The sequence below is a fragment of the Lynx rufus genome, unplaced genomic scaffold (genome assembly GCF_022079265.1).
Source record: "Lynx rufus isolate CCGP_SWC_20201006 ecotype Redwood Valley unplaced genomic scaffold, mLynRuf1.p SCAF_6, whole genome shotgun sequence".
Taxonomy (NCBI): Eukaryota; Metazoa; Chordata; class Mammalia; order Carnivora; family Felidae; genus Lynx; species Lynx rufus.
Genome location: NW_025814878.1, coordinates 108,753,241 through 108,777,125, shown reverse-complemented (window position 1 = coordinate 108,777,125; position 23,885 = coordinate 108,753,241). Strand labels below are relative to the sequence as shown.

Sequence of the window (23,885 nt, the reverse complement as noted above, 5' to 3'; positions counted from 1 at the left end):
AAGGGGAGAAAAGACTCTCATAATAATGATAGCTAATATGTACTGGCGACCTACATGCCAAGTCTTGCCTTAAAAGCAGAGTATTCATTTACTCTTTACAATTACCCTGTGGTTATGCTTGTTGTACAGCTGAGGAAACTGAGGCCCCAGAAAGTTTCAGCCACTTGCTCCAGATGATGTGGTAAATGGTAGAGCCAGGATTTGAAGCCAGCCTTCTGCTCTTAACCACTGTGCCTCAAAGAGGCCTTCAAGCAGAAACCAACCCAAAAGCAAATGTCCTCATACTATGGGAAGCCATTAGTCTTCCTGGAGGGGGCAGCCCCTTACTGGAACATTAGGGCACCTGGGAAGGCCTGGCGTGGATATCACCTCAGAACAAAGGACTGAGGTCAGGTGAAGCCCAAGCAGGAGTGCTAGGAGGCTGTTTCCTTCTCTGCTCTCTCAGGACCCCCACCTCACCCTGAGGTGTGCAGGGAGAACGTGCACCTGGTGAGATGCAGGGTGGATCTGTGCCCCCCCTCCCCCGTGCCCGCAGCACTTCTGTGGCCTGTTGTAAACACTTTACATACCTACACTCATTTCATCCTCACAGCGTTACCCCATGAGCAAGTACTCTGATTATGCTCTCATTTTATAGAGGAGGAACCTGAGGCACAGAGGTGCTACATGCCTTTTCCAAGCCCACAAGCTAGTGGGTAGCAGACCCAGGAATCAGGTCTGGAGTCTGGCTGAGAGTGCGTTTCACTGCTGCACCAGGCTGAGTGAGCCTACATGCACGTGTGTGCGCATGTGTGCGTGTCGCTGTGGCTCCGGGCATGACGACAGGTGGGTGGCCTTGGGCCTCTGCTGGCTGGGCACACTCCATCCAAGAGAGGGCGGTGAGCGGCCTGGCCTCTCCCTACAAATGAAAAAGTCGAGTCCTACAATCTAATGGTTCTGTTTGCCGATGTTGTGAGTGGCTGTGTGAGCTTCCGCAGATTCCCAGACCCCCTTGTGCCTCAGCTCACTCGCCCATCTGGGAGATGGGATAAATCCGGTGATAAGGGTCGCTGGGAGGATTGCAGGTTCTTGAAGAATGGTTGCTGTTAATTTTCTCCACCCACCCTACTTACCTCCCCCACCTCCCCCAATACACAGACTTTCCCTGCCTCTGAGATGTTTGGGACTGGCTGCTTGGCCAGCCTGGGCTGGGCCTCTAGACCCCAGGGAGCCGGGCCCAGGACAGGGTCCATCACTCAACACTAAGCTGCCCCCAGCTCTGCCTGCCACTCGCAGCTCCATCCATCACCTTTAATTTTATTTGAGCAGGAAATAGGTCCTGGTGGTGCCCGTTTATGAGCGAACACAGTTTTATTGCTTTCTCCACGAAGATATTGGCCACTGCATAGGCCCCCTGCCAGTCTCCACCCCCTCCCTGACTCACCAGGCTAATTCACTCCCTTTTTTGACACTCAGGATCACTGACTCTCCCCTCCCTGAGTTAGGGACCTGTAGGGAGACCCACCGTGGGCTCCCACAGCATAATTGCGGTCTCTGGCTTGTCCTGGTGGTCCCCTTGGCAGAGGCTGGCACCAGGGACTTCCCTAACACCCACCCAGGGATTGTGAAAGCAGAAGGGGGCAGTACTGGAGCATTCCTGGGCTGATCAAGGGGAACAGCCTGTGGAGAAACTTCACAGTGTGAGTTAGTGGGGCGGTGGGCAGCAAGAAGGACAGGGGTGTCGCAGGCAGGGTCCTGGAGGAAAACACACTCAGCTGGGGATTTGAGAAGAATTTAACGGAGGGGTCACTTACAGGGGGCGGGGCAGGGTTAAGGGGCCAGTAAGGTGTATAAAGCACCAAGGACTTTTAAGAGGCGGAAGCTTTAGCATTCCTAGATCTGAGTGGAGTGGCAATGGGGAGGCCACCCAGCAGGGCTGTGGCCACACAGGGGGCCCTCCTACCTTTTACTTGTGCCTCCCATTGGCCAAACTCATAGAGGGCAGGGAGCCCAAGTGATGCTGTCCCCGGGGAGTGCAGAGCAGGGCAAAGGAATGTGCGACTAGAGAAAGGATTAAAACAATTACCAGACACTCGGGTCAGGCCTATGTCAAGAGATAGGGGTACTAATGAGACCTCAGGAGTGTGTGTGGGTGTGCTGCGGAGAAGAGGTGACACCTCTCCATGGGGCTGAAGAGGTCAGCTCTGGGGAGGAGGACTGACTCCTCACCACAGGGCTGAAGAGGTCAGCTCATCGGCTCAGAAAGTGGTGCTGAGGGAGGTCAGAGCCACCTCTTTTGCCTGGGGTGTGGCATCAGGAAGGCTTCCAGAGAGAGGTGACATCAGAGCCAGGCCTGAAACAAAAGGGAGTTGGAGAAGGGGGGAGAAGGGGAGAGGAGGACCCTCCAGGAAGGGAGGACATCCAGGCATCACCTTGTAGATGGGGCCAGGCCTCAGGCCTCAGAACCACACGATGTCCTAGGGACAGGATGCCCTCAGACATCCTCGAATTCTGAGCCCTCTAATTCAGAATTTGGGACTCCAGAGGGCAGAAGCAGATGAGTCAAGGAAGGAACATGTTCGAACGAGATGCCTGGTGTCAGTAAGACTTTGTAAACCAGAAGGCTTGAGTGGCTTCTGAGAGCCTGTTGCCGCCTGAGGGTCATCCAACAGCCTCATTTACCCACAAACAGCTGATCTGCTTGTTACAAATCATTCTGGTCTCATTAGCTGCACCCCCTCCTGATCTGTACCTGTTTGTTAGTTTAGTTCTCATTACATGAGAGTCATAAAATGCTTTTAAAATGGCCTATAACTCACAATTCTCGGAAACTCTGACAGGTGCCTCCCTTGAGTAATGTGGAGCCCAGGAGCTTTCATGGCAGGCCAGCGTTGCCACAGAGAGACTGAGGCCAGAGCTTGGCCCTGGAGGTGTGGCTGAGGTGGTGTCCTGAGTTCCAGCCCCATCCTCAGTGGGGGAGTGCCTTTTTTGAGAAATTGGGGTGGAGGCATCAGCAGGGCTTTCAATGTGACCAAGTCATGAAGGCCTACTATGCACCAGGCACTTCTCGTGCTTTATCTCCTAATCCTCACACCACAGACCTGAGAAGCCATTATGGTTCCCATTTCACAGATGAGAAAACTGAGACCTAGGGAGGTGTGCCCCAGGCTGCATAGCTGGTTGAGGGCAGAACCAGGATTTGATCTTGGGTCTGTGTAGTTCTCCTGGGTCATGATTGATGCACTACCCCTGGCTGTCTCCCACCCCAAGCTGATGCCTTCAGTTCTAGCCTTGCCTTTGACCCTCACTCCACCACGATGGGATGGGGCTGTGACTACCGTCTCTGAATCGTAGCTTCCCCGTCTGTCAGATGGGGCCCAGTAGTCCTTGCTGGCCGCTGTTGTTGCTAAGGGTGCAAGAACTAATGGATTCATGAGCAGCTCTCCACAGCCCTGAGAGCCTGCATCCACGTGGAAGGGCGGCTGTTAGCTTGATTACAGACGCCGCTGCAGTTTCCGGGAGGGGAAGTGTTTAATTGGGGGTTTTATTTCCAGCACCAGGGTCTGACTTAATGAAATATCCTTGGGCCTCCTGGCATGTGGCCGGCTGCCTCCTGGTGTTGACAAGACCAGAGCCAATCCCCTGGCTGTGATTTACCAGCAGTTCCTGGGCCAGATAAAGCTGGGCTGATAAGCAGGGCTGTGCCTGGACCCTCCCTACCTCCAGCCAAGATGGGCATCTGGGGACCATAGGCCTGGCAAAGAATGAGCCTGGCTTTTAATACTGGCTGCTAATGAGGGATAATTGACAGACACACTCTCATAGGTTCCCCGAGCTTCTCGGGGACGCAGTGATCTCTTGATACTGTGCCAGTGGCACATCTGTGCATTTACCACCTCCCCATCTTCCCTGTTGGCCCTCAACAGAAGGCCCAGGAATAGTGCAGGCTGCTAAGAGGATCTACTGGGAGGATGCTGAATGTTAGCAAACCCAAGCCCTGAAGGGCAGAAGAGAAATGGCACATGGCCATTGTTGACTGTTAGCAGTGAATTTGGCTGCTAACTTTTGACCTCTGAAGGCAAAGAGCTAGGTGTTTGAATCCTGCCTCTGCTACTTCCTGGCTGGGTGAGCTTAGGCAAGTCACTTGGACACTAAGAGGCTCAGTTTCTTCATCCATAAAATGGGATTAACATGCCTACCTTGTAACTTGGTTGTGATGTTCAAAGGCGTCAAGCGTACAGCAGGTGTTTGAAAACCAATATTGTGTGTAGCTTGTAGAGAGGTTGTATAAGGTGCATGTAGGGAGGGAACCAGCAATTGTGGGTGCATCTAGCTGTGGTATTATTGGGGTATTATTGGGGTCACACTGCTGTGGGCTAAGTCCTGGGTAAATGGGCGGTTCGGTGGTTTGTGCCCCATTACCATGTCCTCTCCCTTCCCTTTGTCCCTCTGCCTTCTCTTCCTCCTTCCTTGCTGTCATCAAAATGGGCTGCCAGTGAAGGCCCTGACATCAGTCTCACTCCCTCTGGGGTCAGCCCAGATCCCCATCAGTGCTCTGAAGACTGGTTTGGCCTTCTATCAGAAGACTCGACCCCTGGTGAAGAATTCCAGGCATCCGTGCAACAGATAAGAGGGGCACTCAGGGCTCGAGAAGAGCTAAAATCTGCTAAAATCAGACCACATGCCTCCCCTCCTCTGCCTTTGCCTTTGCCTGATTTTGTTCATAAATGCATTTGAGGGGTATTGGGACTCAGGCTCTTTTCGCTGCCGGAAGTCCTGTCACTAGATTTTTAGGTTTTTGTTTCTCTTTCAGGTAAAGTCTCTTAAAATGTTCTTCTAGAAGCATTGATACTGCGAGGTGATTTACTCTATCACAAGATGTTTCGGTCTCCTGAAGAGGGCCTTGGTTCAGGTTTTATGAAAGAGGGGGAGAAAGGAGAGGAGTGAACAGGGACGCTGCACTGGGTGACTGGGGGTTGGGGGTCTGGAAGGAAAAGGGTCTGAGCGATAGGCCCTGCAGGTACCTGATACATAAGAACAGTGGGTAGACTGACAGTTTGTGAAAGGTAAAACAGATCCCTGGCCTAGATGGCTGCGTCCCTGCTGGGCCCTTTCAGGGCAGGCCCTGGGGTTTGCCTCACTCCCATCATGCACACATTTTTTTTTGTTTTTGTTTTAATTAATTTGTTTATTTAAATTTGAGTTAGTTAACATGCAGTATAGTCTTGGTTTCAGGAGTAGAACCCAGTGATTCATCACTTACATACATCACCCAGTGCTCCTCCCAACAAGTACCCTCCTTAATGCCCATCACCCATTTAGCCCAACCCCCCCCACCTCCCCTCCAGCAACCCTCAGTTTGATCTCTTTGTTTAAGAGTCTCTTAAGGTTTGCCTCCCTCTGCTTTTACCCTCATGTACACATGTTAATGAGCCTCTTCCCACACACAGTTCTTACTGCTACTCCTCCACCTGGAAACTTGTGACCAGGGCCTCCAATGCTTCCCATCCTTCCTCCCTCCCTCCCTCCCACTGCACCTTCATCCCATGACTGGTCTTTAAAATCTTTTAGTCCTTTAGAATTTTTAAATCTTTTACATTTTGTCCTGGCTCCAGTTTCCCTCCTTAATCTTCCTGTGCTAACCCTAACCTCGTTTTTGTCCCCGGGTTCCTGGCTCTGGGGTCAGACTTACATTCTCCTCCGGGAAGGCAATGAGGTATTTCCTCCCAGGCACAAGTAAACCCCTTATTCCCTTTCATGACCTCACAGGGAACCAGGGACCACAAGCCACCCACCTCCCTGGGTAGGGGGCCAGCAGGGCAGGTCAGACTTGATGTGTGTGAATGAGCACAGACAGCGTCCCACCCCAGCTCTGTTGGGCCTGTGTTTGATCTCTCTCGGTTTGCATTTATGTTATTACTTTCTGAGGACTGTTTTTTTCCTGTGAGAGTCTTGATTCCCTGGAGCCAGGAACTGTGCTTCCTCCTTCAGAATGAAAGCTCTCTGAGGACAGGGGCTGGATCTCTCCCTCCTCTCAGACTGGGAGGTCTCCGAGGGCAGTCTCTGTCCCCAGCACCTCACTAGGGGCTACTCGAAGGGAGGAGCTGGGTTTTCCGTCTTTGAATGGAGAGTCTCCAAGGGCTGTGCCTCTACCATTGACATTGGATTTCTTTTAGATCAGGCTGTCTTTGAGCATAAGACTCTGTCATTTCCATAAGACTCTGACTTCCTAAAGGCACGACTGTGTCTTCCCCTCAGATTGGGGCTCCCTGAGAGCAGAGCTGTGTCTCCCCTCAGATTTGGGCTCCGTGAGGCAGGGCTATGTCTCCCTCACTCAGACTGGGGCTCCCTGAGGGCAGGGCTGTGTCTCCCCTGTCAGAATGGGGCTCCCCAAGGGCAGGGTTGTGTCTCCCCCACTCAGACTGGAGCTCCCTAGGGTAGGACTGTGTCTCCCCCTCAGACAGGCTCCCGGAGGCAGTGCCTCTTTCTTCCTCTCAGGAGCTCTGAGCCCATCTGTTCCCAGGATCTGCTCTGTCTATGAAGTGTTGGAGGGAGGCAGGGGCTAGTCCTGAAAATTCGAAGTCACAGTGGGTGGCTATGGAGCTGTTGAAGGCCACTGGTGTTCAGCACCAGACCTTGTCAGCAGTGTGATTTGAGGCTGGAGGCAGGACATGGGAATGGGCTAGAGTTATCTCAAAAACATGGCTTCATCAAACTCTATCCCAGGGTGGCCAGGAGGAAAGGCTGAAGGTGGTGCTGGGTGGCCCTTAGCGACTGCCTTTCCTGTCCCTGGGCCAAATGGGCACATGGCAAGAGAGGAAGGCCTGAATGTGTGTGTGTGTGTGTGTGTGTGTGTGTGTGTGTGTGTGTGTGAGTGTGTGTGTGTGTGTGTCTCAGAGGTGTTGCCAACTCCAAGAGGTCAGTCCTGGGGGAGCAGGGGGGCCCCCAGGGCAGGGAGGAATGAGGGCTCTGTGGTGTTGGGCTCAGCTCCCACGTCTCTCTGCCCCAGTGCTGCAGGGCCACGTGTACCGGTTCTGCACAGCCGAGGGCCTGTGGCTGCGCCAGGACAACTCCAGCCTGCCCTGGAGGAATCTGTCTGAGTGCGAGGAGTCCAAGCGAGGGGAGAGAGTGAGTTGCAGATGGGGGCTCCAAGTCAGTGAGGGGTAACGGGGTCCCAGCCGCACTGGAGCAGGGCCCCTGGGCATCTGATGGGCTGGCCTGTGGCAATCTTGTCTATCCCCCTGCTTCTGGGGGCTTTGCACACCATGCTTGCTGGGCAGAGGCCGTGTGTGTTCACCCCACTGGCCTTGGGACGAGGCCCTGGAAATCCAAGGACCATTGCCATAGGTTATTTTCTTTCTTAGTTCTGAAGTCCTTGGTGCAGCCTGACCTGGGGCCCCGCCTCTCCCTGTCCCATGGGAAAGACAGATGTGGGAGAGGAGGGCGTGGGCTGCCTCACGTGCACTGTATCCCTCGTGTGCACACAGAGCTCCCCAGAGGAGCAGCTCCTGTCCTTTTCCATCATCTACACGGTGGGCTACACACTCTCCTTCTCCGCTCTGGTCATCGCCTCGGCCATCCTCCTGAGCTTCAGGTAAGGGGCCTGGGGGCCCGGAGGGGCTGTTTCATTCCAGCTCCCCGCACTGTCCCCAGTGGATGAGGGAGCACCAAACTAAAGTGACAGTGCTGCAGGTTCTTCTCTTAGGAGATCTCCGGAGAGCCTGTCCACTGAATATGAGGCTGAAAACACGGGATATGGCCCCGTTTGCCATATCTCTACTCTGTAAGAGCCTACATAGAATACTGCAAAAGAGAAAAAAACAAACACCACACAAACACACAAAGCACATATCCCCAGACCTTCATAGTGGGTGGTAGGATTAGGGGACATCCCCTTCAGCTGAGCATGTGAAGCTTAAATCATCAGGAATTCAGTTTGATTTTAGGTAAGAGCTCAAGGGTTTAGAGATTCTGCCCTCTTTGGCACTTATCAGCCCCCTGGAAAAGGTCTTCCTTAAGTCTAACCTCCATGAGCCATTCCTTCCAGAGGACCATGTTCTTCCCACTCCCTCTGCACTTGGTGGAGGGTAAGCCAGGGGGGCTGGGTTCAAGGTCAGGAGCAATTCTGAGTGCAGGGACCTCAGGATACCAGCCCCACAGAAACAGGACAAGCCTCATTCCTCCTGTCGCCTCCATGGCACCTGGCACAGTCAGTGCTGGGCACAGTCAGTGTTTGATAGATGCATTCACTCGGTGAATATTCTCCCCTTTTATTATGAAGTATTTCAGAGATATTAAAATACAGTGGCTGATACTGATCACTGGCACACTCAATGCCGAGCCCGAGAGCTAACACCTACCACACAGTCAACACAGGCATGCTGCCCTGGGTAGCCCACCCTGCCACTGCCCTCCACCCCCACAACCAGAGGAAAGCCCTGAAGGGGCTACTTATAAACCCCAGGCATCTCTATACTTTTTCCACATTTATAGTATCTGTACAAATAGATAGCTGTGGACTTTGCGTATTTTAATGGTATGTTGTATATACTCTTGCAATGTTATTCTTGGCCTGCAATGTTTTTGTGAGATTCATTTATGTTAATGCAGGTAGTTCTGTTTTATATTAACCGTCACTCCAGACTCTATTGTATAATATATTACAATTTATTTTTATCACTTTAATGGATATTTGAGGTGTTTCCTTTTTTTTTTCTTCTCTGAATTACAAACCTTGCTACAAGGCAAATTCTTACTTATGACCCCTTGTACATTTCTTCAGGGGCATGTACCTCTGAGTAGAATTGCCTGGTCTGAATGCCATGTGCTTTTGAAAATTTATTAGGGGTGTCTGGGTGGCTCAGTCGGTTAAGTGTCTGACTTCGGCTCAGGTCATGATCTCGTGGTTAGTGGGTTCAAGCCCCGCATTGGGCCCTGTGCTGACAGCTCAGAGCCTGGAGCCTGCTTTGGATTCTGTGTCTCCTTCTCTCTCTGCCCTTTCCTGCTCATGCTCTGTCTCTCTCTCTCTCAAAAATAAATAAGCGTTTTTTTAAAATGTTACAAAAAAAAAAAAAGGAAACTTATTAGGTGAAGTTACTCTCCAAAGTGGTCATACCAGTTTGCCCTCTTACCGGTAATAAATGGGAGCTCCCTTTACTTAACATCCTCACTAATATTTAGTATTTTCACCTGTTACTAATCTGAAGGGTATGAGATATGTCATGATTTTAATTTGCATATCCCTGATTCCTAGAGAGATCAAGCATTTTTGTGTTTCATTTTATGAATTGCTTATTCCTATCCTTTGCTTACTTTTTTATTGGCTTATTTGGCCTTTTCTTTTTTCTTTGGCCATTCATTATATATCCTGGATCCTAAGTTAGGATGTATCCTCTTTTAGTCTGTGGTTGATTTTTTCACTCACGTTATAGTGCCTTTTATGCATGGAAGTCCTTAATTTTAATGAAATGAAATATATCAGTGTATCCATTTTTATTAATAAAGTTTATCACTAAATGTTATCAATTGATAAAGATTAATTTTGCCAGTTGATAAAAAAAACTATCAATTTTTTTCCAAAGACCAAACTCCTTTATGATCTTGTTTAAGGAATCTTTTCTTGGTGCCTGGGTGGCTCAATTGGTTTGACTCTTAATTTGGGCTCAGATCATGATCCCAGAGTCATGGGATCAAGCCCCATGTCAGGCTCTATTTATGATTCTCTCTCTCTCTTATGGTTCTTTAATCCACCTGTAATTAATTTTTGTCTATGGTGAAAATAAGAGATTTAATTTTATTTTCATATATATATATACATATATATGTGTATATATATATGTGTGTATATATATATAATTGGTCCAGTACCATTTAGTAACAGCTCATCCTTTCCCCCTTGGGTTTGTAGGGCTTACTCTTCCATGCAGCAAGAGTTATCTTTGCCTGGGTTGTCAGCTCTGAGCTCTCAGCACAGAACCTGATGCGGGGCTTGAACCCACAAACTGTGAGATCATGACCTGAGCCAAAGTTGGATAATTAACTGACTGAGCCACCAGGTGCCCTGTCTACTTTGTGGGTCTTTAGGAGGGTCCAGACTATGCTTGACCCTTGGTTCTTTGTACGTTTTGAGAGTTCCAGGAAAACAAAAAATCAACACTGTTGAAATTTTTATTATAGCTATTTTTTATTTATCAGTTAATGTGGAGAGAATTGACACCTTCAAAATAGTGAGTCTATCCATGAATGTGTAATTTTAAGTCTTGTCTAACTATTTTAAGCAAATGTTATTGTATCCTCTATAGAGATCTTGCCCATCTTCTGTTAGACTTATTTCTATGTAGCCAATTAAAAAATTATATATGAATCTTTAAAATTTACTTTTTATTTGTTTATTACTGATATATATAAACACACATCAGCAGCCATGTTGAATGAAATCTATCAGTTCTAATAATTTGTGTGTAGGTTATCTCAGATTCTCTATGAAGATACTCTACTATCTACAAATAATGAAAATTTTGTTCCTTTATCTCCAATTCGTATGGATTATTCCCCCTTGCCTTCTTACAGTGGCCAGGATCTATATTACAATGGTGAACAGATGTGATGATAGCTTTGTCAGGCTAGATAATCCTTATTTTCCTGATTTTGAAGGAAATGCTTATAAAATTTCTCAGTTAAGAATGATGTTTGTTCCGGGTTTGGGTAGATAGCCCTTATCAGGTTAAAAAACGCCCTTGTATTTGCAGTTTGCTCTGTGTTTTTACATGAAAGGATATTGAAATTGTGTCTAATAGTGTTTGAATTCCTACTACGTGCTTAGCCCTAGTCTGCCCCTGAAGCATGTGAGATGTGGGTCCTGTCCTCAAGAAGCAAAGCAAAGTCTCCATTGGGGAAGGTGGTCTTCACACATAAATCACTTGGATTATACATGACTTTGTAGAGAAGAAGATGCTGTAGAGAGGAAGATAGTGTGGATGAGGGTGGGTGGTGGCAGTGACCACACACCTGAAGGCTCCATGGAGAGGCAGGACTTATATTGGATCCAAGAATTTTCAAGGATACGAGGAAGAGGGGCATTTTCAGAGGAAGAAAAGACAGAGGCTCAGTCCCAGATGCAGAAACATGCCTGCGGTGTATGTTAGCCTGAACTGGGGGGTAGTGGAGCAGAACTGCTAGCCACCTTGCTAGGAAAGAGCCCTGTTTTCTCCCACAGACACCTGCACTGCACCCGGAATTACATCCACCTGAACCTGTTTGCGTCCTTCATCCTCCGAGCACTGTCCGTCTTCATCAGGGACGCAGTCCTCAAGTGGATGTACAGCACAGCCCCCCAGCAGCACCAATGGGATGGGCTCCTCTCCTACCAGGTGTGTGATGTGTTCAGGAAGGGCCTGGGGAGGGATGGACAGTCAGTGAAGGCAAGCCTCCCCAACCCCACCCAGGCCTGGCACAAAGAAAGGCAAGAACTGCCACACCTGGTCCTTAGGGAGTCCCCAGTCGGATGGGAGAGGCAGTCCACCCTGGGGAGCCCCCAGTCTAAAGATGTAGACACCCTCCCTGCACTTAAGAAGTTCTGTCTGACACAGGAAATGGTCTTTGGAAACAGACCCAGGCTTGAATCCCAGCTCTGCTACTTACTAGCTGTATAGTTTTGGGACAAGTCTTTTAACTTCTCTAAGCCTCAGTTTCCTCACCTCTATGGGGATAATATTAGCTTCTTCTACTCAGGGTAGTGATTCAGTGAGCTAAAGCAGGTCAACTTCTTGGCCTTGGCCCTGGCAAAATGGTGTTAGGGCTTCTCATCCGGTATTTGCATCTGGGGCAGGATGGGGAGGGGGATCAAGAGAGGCAGGAGGCAGAGCTATGTCCCCTGGGGACCCTTCCTCTGCCCCCAGGATTCTCTGGGCTGCCGCCTGGTGTTCCTGCTCATGCAGTACTGCGTGGCGGCCAATTACTACTGGCTCCTGGTGGAGGGCGTGTACCTGTACACGCTGCTGGCCTTCTCAGTCTTCTCCGAGCAGCGCATCTTCAGGCTCTATCTGAGCATAGGCTGGGGTAAGGTCGACTATCATTCATCTTACGTGTTCTTCCACCCCGATCCATGGCATGGGAGGCGGGGGACCCTGACCTCTCTTGGGACTACTGCCCTCAGGCTGCCCCCAGGAAGCCCTCTTGGTGCTCAGAACACACTGCTGGGCCAAGGGCAGGGCCCACTGGATAACTCTGTCCTGGGCACGGGACTCATGCAGAGGGCTATGGTTACCCTCCCGTCTCTGCATCACCTGCCCCACCTAATGGAAACACAGGCCTCCCCCCTATCTGGCCAGATACACCACACACACACCATGGGCAGCCATGCACTGTCCTCAAATACCTCTACTGCTAAGACCCCTGGGGATGGAGTCCCATACCCAGTCCTTGGTACCCAGGCCCTGAGGGAAGTGGAGAGTCCTGGGCTTCAGGGTAAGGGGTCAGGAGGTGAGGGCTGAGGGGCTGTGGCTCTGTCAGCTGATGATGAAGAGGAGGGCTTAGAGGAGAGCCGGGCAGGGCAGGGCTGGCAGCCAGAAGCCAGCTGAGGAAAGGGTGGACCGCGGATGTGCCTGGAGCCCAGCTGGAAATGTTCTAGCCAAAAAAGTTTGCCGAGAACTATCGTGTCTTTTTTTTTGCTGGAACATTTCTGGTTGTGCTTCTGCCTCTCGCCGCGTGCGATTCTGATGAGAACAGGGGCTGAGAAGCCCACCAGCAGCTCCCCAACCCCCACCCCACTACAGGGAAAACACAGGCAACAGCGCTTACTCTGGAGAGGCCCGCGGGAGCCCCCCCCCACCCCTGGATGGAGCCAGAGAATGGGCCTTGCCCTCTGGCCCTTCCTAATCTGCCAGTGTCCCTGCCCACGCCACAGGAGCCTGCCTTCCACCTCAAGCTTGCCGTTCATTCATTCACCACTGTCATTCCTTCCTTCGCCTGCCTCAGGTTACTTTGACCACTGGGGACCTCCCGCCTCAGTCACAGCCACGTGTGATGTCCCCCTCCCATACTGGCTCCTGCCTCTGAGCCTTTGCAAGGCTGTCCTCGGTCCAGCCCGCCTCCTCAGGAAGCCTCCACAGGTTGTCTGGCCCCCTGGCTGTGCGCTTTCTCTGGCCCTCTCAGCCTCCCTGCCCCTGTCCTCACCCTGAATTCCCTTTTACCGGTGTCCCTCCGCCACCTGGCTCTTTGTGGCCCTGTTGTAGAAGAGTACCTCTAAAGAGGGTGATCAGTGTCTTGAAGGCACCCAAGGCCCAGAGAGGGCAGGGCTTTGCAGGCAGAGCAAGCACTGGAACCAGGCCTCCTGACTCCCAGGCCCTGGGCTGCTGCCTGTCATGGAAAGTTCTCTGTCCTGCATTGCCTCTTTGGTCCCTTAATAGACAAGGTGAGCGAGCTCAGGCCTCTGGGCAGGTGGGTCTCTCCTCTGTGTACAACTCCCTGCTCCCACCCTTCCCCCACCTCCCCACGGGCCCATCCTTCCCTGCTCTTCCGCCCCTCCGAGGGTAGGGCAGTCACCCAGGCAGTGGGCAGCTGGAGAGCCCTGCAGCTAATGGAGGGTGGGGCGGTGTTAGGTCATTGAGGGGGCTCTGGGGAGGCTGTCCTTAAGGTGGGGGACTATGTCTGTCCATTCTGGGAAATAGCGTCAACACTGTTAGTGCCTGTCTCCATGGTGACCTGAGGGCAGGAACAATCAGAGGGGACCTTGTGCTGTGTGCAGAGGAGCGGGGGTGGTTGCTGGAGGGTTGGTGGGGACACATGGAATCCTGGAGGTTTCTGAGTGGGAAATGGAAGAGGGGGAAGGGGAGCTCATCCTTTCCCACCACCTCATGCTGCAGCTCAGGGCTCAGAGTCTGAGGGGCACCTGGGTAGGAACTGGGGGACCTTTCTTCCCAATGAGAACACCCTTATCTTGAGGAATTGGGATGGGAGGTGCAGAGAGGGAGGGACAAAGACAGAGGACAGAGAGAAAGCTTTCCAAAGAGCTCTTCTGTGGGGCCAGGAGACCTAGCCCACTTTGGGATGCTTGGAAACAACTTTTAGCTTCACATGCAAGCAGAAGAATTAAAATTACAACTCTGACACAGCTGGGGAGTCCCAAAAGACGTCAGCTCCTGCTGCCATCCATGGGCAGCTGGTGCCCCATTACCCACCACAGGGAGGCTGCAAGGGAGGGAGGCAAGTGATGGACGAGGGAGTCATTGCTTCTCGGGGCCAGTTCTGTGTTTCTTAATGTGAAATTTTTCTCCAGCTTGTCTTGTTGATTTTCTAAATGGGAGAAAGATGCAGCCAGCAGGGAATGAGGGGGTGTGTAATGGTTGCATGTGGCAGAAAAGGCCTTGTTAAGGAGAGGCTGGTAAATGAGTGAAGTTCACCAGGTCTTGCTGACGCCATGAGTGAGCCCCCCAATTCTGAGTGGGATCTCAGAGAAAAAGGACAAGAGGTGGCTGGGAATGCCCAGGAAGGAGGTTTCCGCATGTGTGTGTGGCTCAGGGAATTGGCATGTTCTTGCCAGGAGAGTTTCCCTTCCCAGTGGATCCACCCATCATTCCTTCCTTCCATGCTGTCTGAGCATCTTCATTGTGGCAGGCTCCATGCTATATTCTGAGGCCTTTGGAAGCCACCCATCCCTTGTCCAGTCTCATGAAGGCCTGTTACTAAAGCATCGTGGATGCTCAGAGGTCTGGTTTGTGTAAAAACAATGGCCAAGGAGGAAGGTACCTGATGAAGAATGCTGACCAGCTGTGAGTTTCTCGGCTTCCTCCCTGTCTTCACTGTCATGCACAGTAGCTCCTGGCAGATGAACTGCTTGGGAATGGCTATTGAGGACATGGATCGTGGTGACAGGAAGGACTGTCAATGGGGCTCTGCCCTGGCAATGTGTTCTGGGGAGAGACCCCCTAAAGCTACACATGCCTGTGCATGGCCCTGCCCACCACACACTCACATCTGTGTCCACACCTTAACACACACACTCTCACCTATACCCGACGCCCACATCTCCAACCCCGGGAGGGGCACCCACAGAGACAGGCATGGAGAGCTGGTGCAGAAAGCCACCGAAGGTGGTTGGCATGGGCGTGGGTTGGCAGCCTTGCTCTCTAGTCCCACCTGAACCCTCCAGAGCTCCTCATTCATCTCCATCTGTCGTGAGGACGGACAGTCCATTCGAATTCAGCAAACATATTGAGCCCTCAGGCTGAGCCGAGCCCTGAGGCTCTGAGAATGAGTGACGCTGTACCCTCAAGGAACTGGGAACCAGCTGGATGCGTTAGCTCCGGGTGCAGAGCAGACGACCCCACAACTTCACCGCTTAAGCAGCAATTTCCTATTGCAGTTTCTATGGGCAGGAATCTGGTTTAACTTAGCTGCATGCCTCTGGCTCAAGGTCTCTAACAGAGATGCAGACATGCTGTTGGCTGGGGCTGCTGTCACAGCAAGTCTTCAGTGGAGTCGGAGAATCCCTTGCAAACTCACAAGGTTGTTGGCAGGAAGTGCAGGTCCTTGCTACCTGTGGGCTGGGGGCCTCCATTCCTTGCCACAGGGGCCTCCACTGGCTGGGTGAGTGCCCTCATGACATGGCAACCAGCGTCCCCCAGAGCAAGTGATCAGACTGAGGGAGAGCCCAAGACAAGCCTTTTTTAACCTTTTAACAGTCTTTTATAACCTGATCTCAGAAGTGACCTGCCATCGCTTCTGAGTGCATTCTTGGTCACACAGACCAATCCCGATACAGCACAGCCTGTATGGTGGTGTAGATACCAGGAGGTGAGGGTCGCTGGGAAACTTCCTAGAGGCTGCCTGCCACACCACTTGAGTCTCAGTCAAGTGGAAAGTGTTACATTGGAGCTGTTGTTACCGTGGGCCACTGTGCCATTGGTTGGGCTGTTGGCATCAAGGATGGGGCCCCTGTCTGTACTCCAGGCTTCTGCCCAGCCACTTGTAGTGCATGCGGGTAGAGAACAGGTAGCTGGAGGGGCTTCTGGAGCCTGAAGGAGTTGACTGAGATGGGCACGTGGGCAGCAGCAGGAGGAGAAGGGCATCAGTGGGTTGGCCTGCTCCACCTCATCTAGAATGTTCTTCCCACTCCATGGCCTTGTCCTCTGTTACTCTGGTGTCTGCATCCTCATGTCTCAGCCTGGACTTGGGGGCAAGCTCTCACAGTGTGCCTGGGATGGGGGGGACTGGTTAGGACAGATACAGCCACAGTGTGGTGCGATCCTCTCTCTGAGGAAGACTCCAGGGAGTTGGGCAGGGTTGGGGGGTGGGGGCACGGAGGTGTTCCTGCCGCCTCCACTCCCCCAGGCTCCCAGACCATCCAAGTTCCAAACCTGCTAGAAAGTGGTTTTGGAGTCAGGTGAGGGAAAAGGCTGGAGGCGGGAGAGGCCTGGGTAAATAGAGGCCTCTGGGTGTGCATGGTGGTGGGTCAGGCCTGCCAGCCCTCTCCCCTCTCTCTTCCCCTCTCTCTTCTAGGTGTCCCCCTGCTGTTTGTTATCCCTTGGGGCATTGTCAAGTACCTCTATGAGGATGAAGGGTGAGTGTCCTGCTCCTGGGCATGGGTGTGCTGAGGTCCCCATCCTCAAACCCCCCTGGGATTCCCTGGCCCCTGGGGTACGTGGCTACCACCTGTTGGGAGGATAAACCGAGGGATCAGGAGCTTAATTTATGAATTTAGTTCCTTAGTACCCCTTCCTTATCCCTTCCCGGGACTGGGTGATAACAAATGGTGCTGGGTCCATGGGGTATGCAATGACTTTTCTATAATAACTGTGAAATGTTCCTGCTATTTTGTGTATGATGCTAGGCATCATGACTGTTGGTTCACAAAGGGCTGTGTGTATCTCTCTGTGTGACCATGTATTTAGGAGTGTGTGTGTGTGTGTGTGTGTGTGTGTGTGTGTGTGTGTGTGGCTTGAAGGACTCTGCATGAGTCTATGGGACTGGGTAGCTCCTTGTGGCAGCATTTATGTGGCTCTGTGAGGGTCACTTTGCATGGCCACATGTGTTTGTGTGCCCCTGTACCTGCACTGTGAGAGGGGGGCTCTGTGTGTCCAACTGGGTACTTGTGTATTTCTCTTCCTCTCCAGCTGCTGGACCAGGAACTCAAACATGAATTACTGGCTCATTATCCGGCTGCCCATTCTCTTTGCCATTGGGGTGAGTGATGGTGTGGGGGTGGGAGTGGCAGTTCTGGCTGGACAGGTGTTGCTGGGGGAAGGCCTGGAAACAGGGGGGTGTTTTGAGGGGGCCTCCAGCCACTCCCTCCCATCTGCCCTGCAGGTGAACTTCCTCATCTTTGTCCGGGTCATCTGCATTGTGGTGTCCAAACTGAAAGCCAATCTCATGTGCAAGACGGACATCAAGTGCAGGTGATGTACCTGAGCTGGCTTTCATGGGCGCCCTTCACCCTTGCTTCCAGAATAGAGATCCTGGGGCTCAGAGCTTGGAACATTGCGTGACCTTCTTCTCCCACCTGGCCCAGGCCAGGACCCCAAGCCTTGCCCTTAGTCCTGGACCCAGGCATCTCCTGGGCTTCTGGGTGTCTTGACCTCTACTTCCTCCCCACCAGGCAGCCCATCCCAGCGTATTTGGGGTGGGAGAATGTCTGTCACTCAGGTGTGGGTTTGGGGCACAGAAAGGGGATACACGTCCATGGGAGAATTCCAGAATGATGTCTTCACCCCACCCCCAGACTTGCCAAGTCCACACTGACGCTCATCCCCCTGCTGGGAACCCATGAGGTCGTCTTTGCCTTTGTGATGGATGAACATGCACGGGGCACGCTGCGCTTCATCAAGCTGTTCACAGAGCTCTCCTTCACCTCCTTCCAGGTGACCTCACGGCGGGGGGTCCTCACTTGCCAAGTGTCAGAGTGGGAGCGGGGCAGAGACCAGCCTGCACCATGCAGATGGGCGCCCTGAGGCCTCAGGGGAAAGTGGGCCATGCCCAGAGGGCTATGGGTGGAGTAGAGCCAGGGCTAAATCAGTGTCTAGCACCCAGGCCAGTCTTCTCTATACGCACGTAGGACAAGAAGCCTTCCCAGATGTAACTGTGGGCATCCAGCCTGGCATCACAACCGCCATCTACCAGGCTGTTTGTTACTGGGCACCAGGGGCTTTGCACACATCATGCATTTAATCCTCATAGCATCCCAGGAGGTGGGCAGGATCATCTGATTTTACCAAGGAGGAAACTGACACTCAGAGATGTTGAAATAAGATTTTCCAGGTTATGTAGTTTCCAAAGTCAGAAACTCAACCTCCCCACTAGTATCAGATGATGCTGAGGGTGTATGAGTGTCACTGGGGGGTATAGATATATGAGAACCTGGTCTCAGCCCCTCAGGAGGCTTGTGGGAGGGCCACAAGCATGTAAGCCCATGCATGTACCCTTACACATATGTGCACACACATGTAGATCACAGTTTGGGAATGCTGGGTCTGCTGAATGAACAGATGGAGCCATGGCAGGGGAAAATGGCCCACGATCAGAGGTGGTGTACTTTCTCGGGTCAGACTTCCTCAAGGAGAGGGTAGCTGAAGAACCTCTCAGTATCTGAGCAAGGAGGCTTCTTGTTCCTCCAGCAAGGAAAGGAGAAGGAACCCACCACTCCAGCTCTGGCTATGCCCAGTCTGAGGAGGTGGATATTGGGGCTGGGGCCCCAAGGAGCTTCAGGGTCTACCTACAAGGTGCCTCCCTCCTGCTTCCTCTCTGCTGATATGACTCTTGTTTCCAGGGGCTGATGGTGGCCATCTTGTACTGCTTTGTGAACAATGAGGTAAGCCTGAGAAGGGACGTGGGGACACTTGTGGACTGCTACTGTTGGCTGTTCTAGAGTTGTCAGTGGTGGCTCCCATCAATCTTTTCAGCGGAAACCCCCTATCCATCCCACTGGGCGCTAGAGCTGAGAAGGCATCTTGTCCATGTATTGTTTTCTATGCATGGATATCTCCTCTCTCTCTCTCTCTCTCTCTCTCTCTCTCTCTCTCTCTCTCTCACACACACACACACACACACACACACAGTGGGCAGGCATACCCTAATGGATGTGAACTTGGGGAAGACCCAGCCTTGTGTTAAGGGGGTCCTGAATGAACAGGCGATGGTGATTGTTACAAGTTGATTCAACAGTAGACATGCCCAAGTCACATCCTTGGGGCTTTAATACTCACTATCTTATTTAATCATCACTGCTTCCTCCCTCCCCACCCCACCCCCAAGAAAAAAATCTCTGCTAATCCCTATAGTTTTAATATTCCCATTTTTCACAATGAGATCATTGAAGATCAGAGAGAGTAGGAAACATGCCCCAGGTTTGGCCTAGAAGTGGTGGCAGAGATGGGATTCAAATGCATCCTAACAGAAAGAGGAAAGCGCCCACCCTGTGTGTGCAGGTGAGAGCCCCAGCCCGCCAATGGCCAAGGGGTGTGTTCTTCCTGTGGCTTTCAGGCTGTAGGGGTAGAAGAAGCAGGCTGTTGCTGAGTCCCACATCCTCTCCTGCAGACCCTGCTGGACCATAGCCCTCCCCTGTCCGAGACAGTCAGCTCCTAGGCAGAGGGGGTGTCTGTGCCTGTGGTGCTGGGGAAGGCCCCTTCTGCTCAGGCACCCAGCTTTGTGCTGGAACAGAGTAGAAGCGATCCCCATCATCACTGGGTATCACAAATGCCACAGCACTGCACCCCATTCCTTCCAGAGGGGGAACAAATTATAGTTCTGGACGTGGCACCATAGGGGAAGTATTCACAAGAAGATTAACCCCAGCAGGGAAGAGGGGGTAGGAAACCCCCCACCTCAGAGTCTGGGGGACAAACTGAGGGCTCTGTTGACTCCATTCAGGCCCAGGTGAGGGTTTCTATCAGTGAGCTTTGGGCTCAGATGACCCATGAACCCTGCTCCTCAAAGACCCTGGCTCTCCTTGTGTGGCTTCTGTCACAGAGTCTGGTGTCCCAGAGTTCAGAGGGCTTAAGAGTCTGCATTAATGCCTTAATTTACTTGTGCTGTGAGTGTGGAGGGCACAGGGTGGCTGTGGAGGGGACCTTGGTATTTCAGGATGCTGTGAGATGACTCAAAGAGCAGGAAAGATGTGGGACATGGGCTTTGGAGTCAGGTCTCTGCTCCCATCCAGGCCCCATTGCTTAGTGAGCTGTGTGACTTTGGGCAAGTTTTGAAACCTGTTTCCTCTTCTGCGAAATGGCGGTCATGATGCTTAGAGCATGTGGTGCTCCAAAAGGGAGGGAAACACTTCCTGAATGTTTACTTTGTGTAAGGTGCCCACATGTTTTATTAAAGCCAGTCCTGTGTAGCAGGTGTTATCCTCATTTTACAGATGAGAAAAGTAAGACTTGGCAAAATGAAACGAATAGCCCAGTTCCACAGCTAGAAGATGGGAGAGCTGGGGGCTGGGAGAGGTCTCCACTAACGCAGGGACTGGGAAGGGGAGGGAGAGCCAGGCTCAGCGTGGCCCATTCATGCCTCCTGGCTGTTCCTCTGGGCCAGTCTCAGAGGGCTGGCTAGGCTCCCTGTGGGGTGGGTGGGCCACGGAAGGAGAGGAGGCCGTTGTAGAGGACACTCATGGGGGCCTTTGTCCTACAGGCCCTTGATCCGTGGTGGGGGAGGGGGTGGGGGACAGTAGGATGTTCCAGCCCTGGTTCTCCCCCGCATCTGAGCCCTCACAAAGAACTTCCTAAAAAACTGAAGAAAATGTTGAGATATGAGGAACACAGGTGGCATTCCCTTCAGGAATGGTTCTCAGCCAGAGGGGTGATGCACTCCCTGGGCCTATGTTCTGCTGCTTTATGTCCCAAGGACAGGGACAGGGTGGCAGGTGTCCCTATGCACACTGGAGAGAGTGCGGCTCTTCTTTGCCCCTTGTCATCTTCTCGGTCCCCCGAGGTTCCCATTTCCCACTTCTCCCTCCTCTTCCCCAAAGCCATTGCTGGCAGCACATGCTTGCCCCCAACACACACACATGCGAGGCTTTCCCACCACTTCTATGGAGAGTCTCCCAGACCCTGGCCGAGTCTCCCCCTGACTCCATTCCTCAAAGCCTGTCACCCGTCACCTCCCCACTTTGTCTGCCCCCAGGTTGGCCCAGGGGGAGTGCACACATCCCACTCAGCCCCTTGGCAACTAACAACCCCTGAATCACCAGATCCCCCGCTGGCCTGTCCCCTCGGGCTCTCCCGGGCTTGTGCTGTGGGATCCGGGACACCTGCTCGGACACTTGCCTTGTTTAAGGGCACTGCACAGTTCCTCAGAGACACCTCATGCCCTGGTTCCTCCAGGCACAAGAACAGACACATCACCATCACTGGGCCATAAAAACACCCCCGGCTCCTGGGCTGAGACCTCTGTCCACAAAAGCTGTTCTCCAGACCCTGGGTCGCCATGGCAATGCCAGGTACTTGTGACCGAAAGAGAAAAAATGGCCTGGACATCAGTCCTCCATCAGCTTCCAGGAGAGTAGGCATAGGGGAGGGGAGGCCGAGGAGTGGTTTTGCCATGGTTTGTGTCCTCTCGCCATGGCTCTGACTCAAAAGCCGGAATACCGGCCCCAGATCTGCCACTACCCAGTTGTGTGACGCGGGGCAGTCACTTTACCTCTCCCCACCAGTATAAACAGAAGTGCATGAGCTGAACCCATTCATCCCAGATTCCAGAACCTGGAGCCTGGCCAGAGAGGACCTCAGAGGCAGGGGTGAGGGTAAACTTCATGTGAGGAAGTGCACCGCACTCAGCACTGGGAGGGGGTCTGGGATTCATGTCCTCGCCTCTGGTGTTTCACTGTAATACCTCGGTAGCCGAAGGAGTTCCGTGTCAGATGCTCAGTTACTCACTCGCTCTTTCCTTCAGCGCATTTACAAAGCCCGCACGGAGGACTTGCTGTATGCTGGGCACTGTACTAGGGTCCAGAGAACCCAGGTGAGGAAGGGGTGGCCCTGGCCCTCACGGTGCTCCCAGCTGAGTTGGGGGAGGAGACACACCAGGGACCAGCACGACCTAAAGAGTTGTGGAAGCCAGGGGGCCAGTGCTTAGGAGACCAACCTGGAGGTCAGCCCAGACCTAGGTGTGGACCCTGGCTGAGACTGAGGGAAATACTTAAATGCTCTGCACCTCAGTTTCTTCACCTTGAAGCAGGCAATAACAATGGAAGCTACTTCACAGGGTGGCTGAGAAAGTTAAGGAAAATAATCAGTGGAAAGTGCTGGGCATGTAGTAAGTGGTGCTTTTTTTTTTTTTAAGTTTATTTTGAGAGAGAGAGGGAGTGCAAGCAGGGAAGGGGCAGAGAGAGAGAGAGAGAGAGAGAGAGAGAGAATCCCAAGCAGGCTCCGTGTGAAGCCCCACCTGGGGCTCTTATTCACCAACCAAACTATGAGATCGTGACCTGAGCTGAAACCAAGAGTCGGATGCTTAACTGATTGAGCCACCCAGGCACCCCTAAATGGTGGCTTTTAATGACAGTTGTCATTATGGGGGCGTAACACAGGCTCAGGAAAAGTGCTGATGGAGGCAGAAAGGGCACCATGTGTCAGCACTTTTAGAAGCCCCAGTCCCGTCCCATTCCCTGCTGGTGTCCATGAAACTGCTTCGTTCCCTGAGGTGGCTTCCCACACATGTGCCTCGGTTCACCATCCCTCCCCCTCCCTCCCCAGTGAAGGACTGTGAGACAAGATTGCTTCACAAGCAGAGGCCGCATCAGCCTGGGGTGTCCCCATCCCACCTGTCAGCACACTCGCCACAACCGCTCAGCCACGCAGCAAGCTGGCACGCCGCAGGGTGGTCACAGGTTGTGTCTGCTCTGCCCCCTCCCGCACCCAAGCCTGGGCCCCGTGACGCTGCCCAGGAGACCAGGCGCATCCTGGCAGGCTGGCTCGGGCCGTCTCGGCCCCGCTGTGCGCTGAAGTCCGATTCTCCCCCTCCTCGTCTTCTCCTTCCCGTCTCCCGCATTTCTCTCGCTCTTGTTATCTTCCGCTGAATAAGACTGTGATGGATTGTGAAAGGTACTGAGCTGAGTCACAGAGTTTAGAGATGGAGGAGACCAATTAGATCATCAAGCTCATCTCTCTCCTGAGGAAAGGCGGAAAATAGGAGACAACAATAAACAATTTTATTGGGATATTAATTTAGGTGCCCGAAGGCCTTGACTTGTGTCTCTTAATATAATGCAGTGGATTTTTTTCCCTTCCCTGCTAATGTAATAATGGGGCCATTTTGTGGGCAGTTGGTTTGCATGATGGCTTTTGTTTCCCTCCTTTTCCCACGGAAGGTCCAGATGGAGTTTCGGAGGAGCTGGGAGCGCTGGCGGCTCAAGCACTTGCACATCCAGAGGGACAGCAGCATGAAGCCCCTCAAGTGTCCCACCAGTAGCCTGACCAGCGGGGGCACGGTGGGCAGCAGTGTGTATGCAGCCTCCTGCCAGGCCTCCTGCAGCTAAGCCCCCCAGCCCCTACCCTTCCTGTGGTCTCGCTGCTGGCTGGGTGGCCACCCCAGGTGGGAGAGACCCTGCCGGGGCTGGGGAAGGGAGGGACACACGCACACACCCATTCCTGCTTTCCCTTCCCAAACCCATCAGGCAGGCAATGGGCAGTGCCTCCTGGGACCCGTGGCTACATTTCCTCTGTGGAGAAACAGCCTACTAATTTGATCACTATGGCAGGAGAGAAAAAATGTTGCTAAAATGAGGAGGATTTCTTCCCGTTAAGCCACTAGGTCCCTGGGGTTCCCCAAGACAGAGCAGCAAATCAGCCCCAGACTTGCACTCAAGGTCAGTGGCTTATTAGTGGGATTGGGCTTGCAAGAGGAGGTGGTTCTGAAAGAGGCTCACATAACCTCAGCCACGCAGAGCTTAGGGAACGTGAGCCAAGTCTGCTGGCCTCCAGTTA

The 23,885-nt window shown here is 52.5% G+C and overlaps 1 protein-coding gene across 1 annotated transcript in view; it reads left to right on the top strand.

The window, feature by feature from the left end:
• The window catches only part of GLP1R (glucagon like peptide 1 receptor), a 33,518-nt gene extending 10,081 nt beyond the window's left edge, over positions 1-23,437 (top strand). The window contains exons 4-13 of the mRNA XM_047102903.1: positions 6,989-7,107; positions 7,467-7,573; positions 11,195-11,348; positions 11,877-12,036; positions 16,477-16,537; positions 17,091-17,160; positions 17,284-17,372; positions 17,696-17,834; positions 18,740-18,781; positions 23,270-23,437. Coding sequence (XP_046958859.1) covers positions 6,989-7,107; positions 7,467-7,573; positions 11,195-11,348; positions 11,877-12,036; positions 16,477-16,537; positions 17,091-17,160; positions 17,284-17,372; positions 17,696-17,834; positions 18,740-18,781; positions 23,270-23,437 — 1,109 coding nt within the window. The remainder of the gene's footprint in view (positions 1-6,988; positions 7,108-7,466; positions 7,574-11,194; positions 11,349-11,876; positions 12,037-16,476; positions 16,538-17,090; positions 17,161-17,283; positions 17,373-17,695; positions 17,835-18,739; positions 18,782-23,269) is intronic.
• The last annotated feature ends 448 nt before the right edge of the window (positions 23,438-23,885 follow it).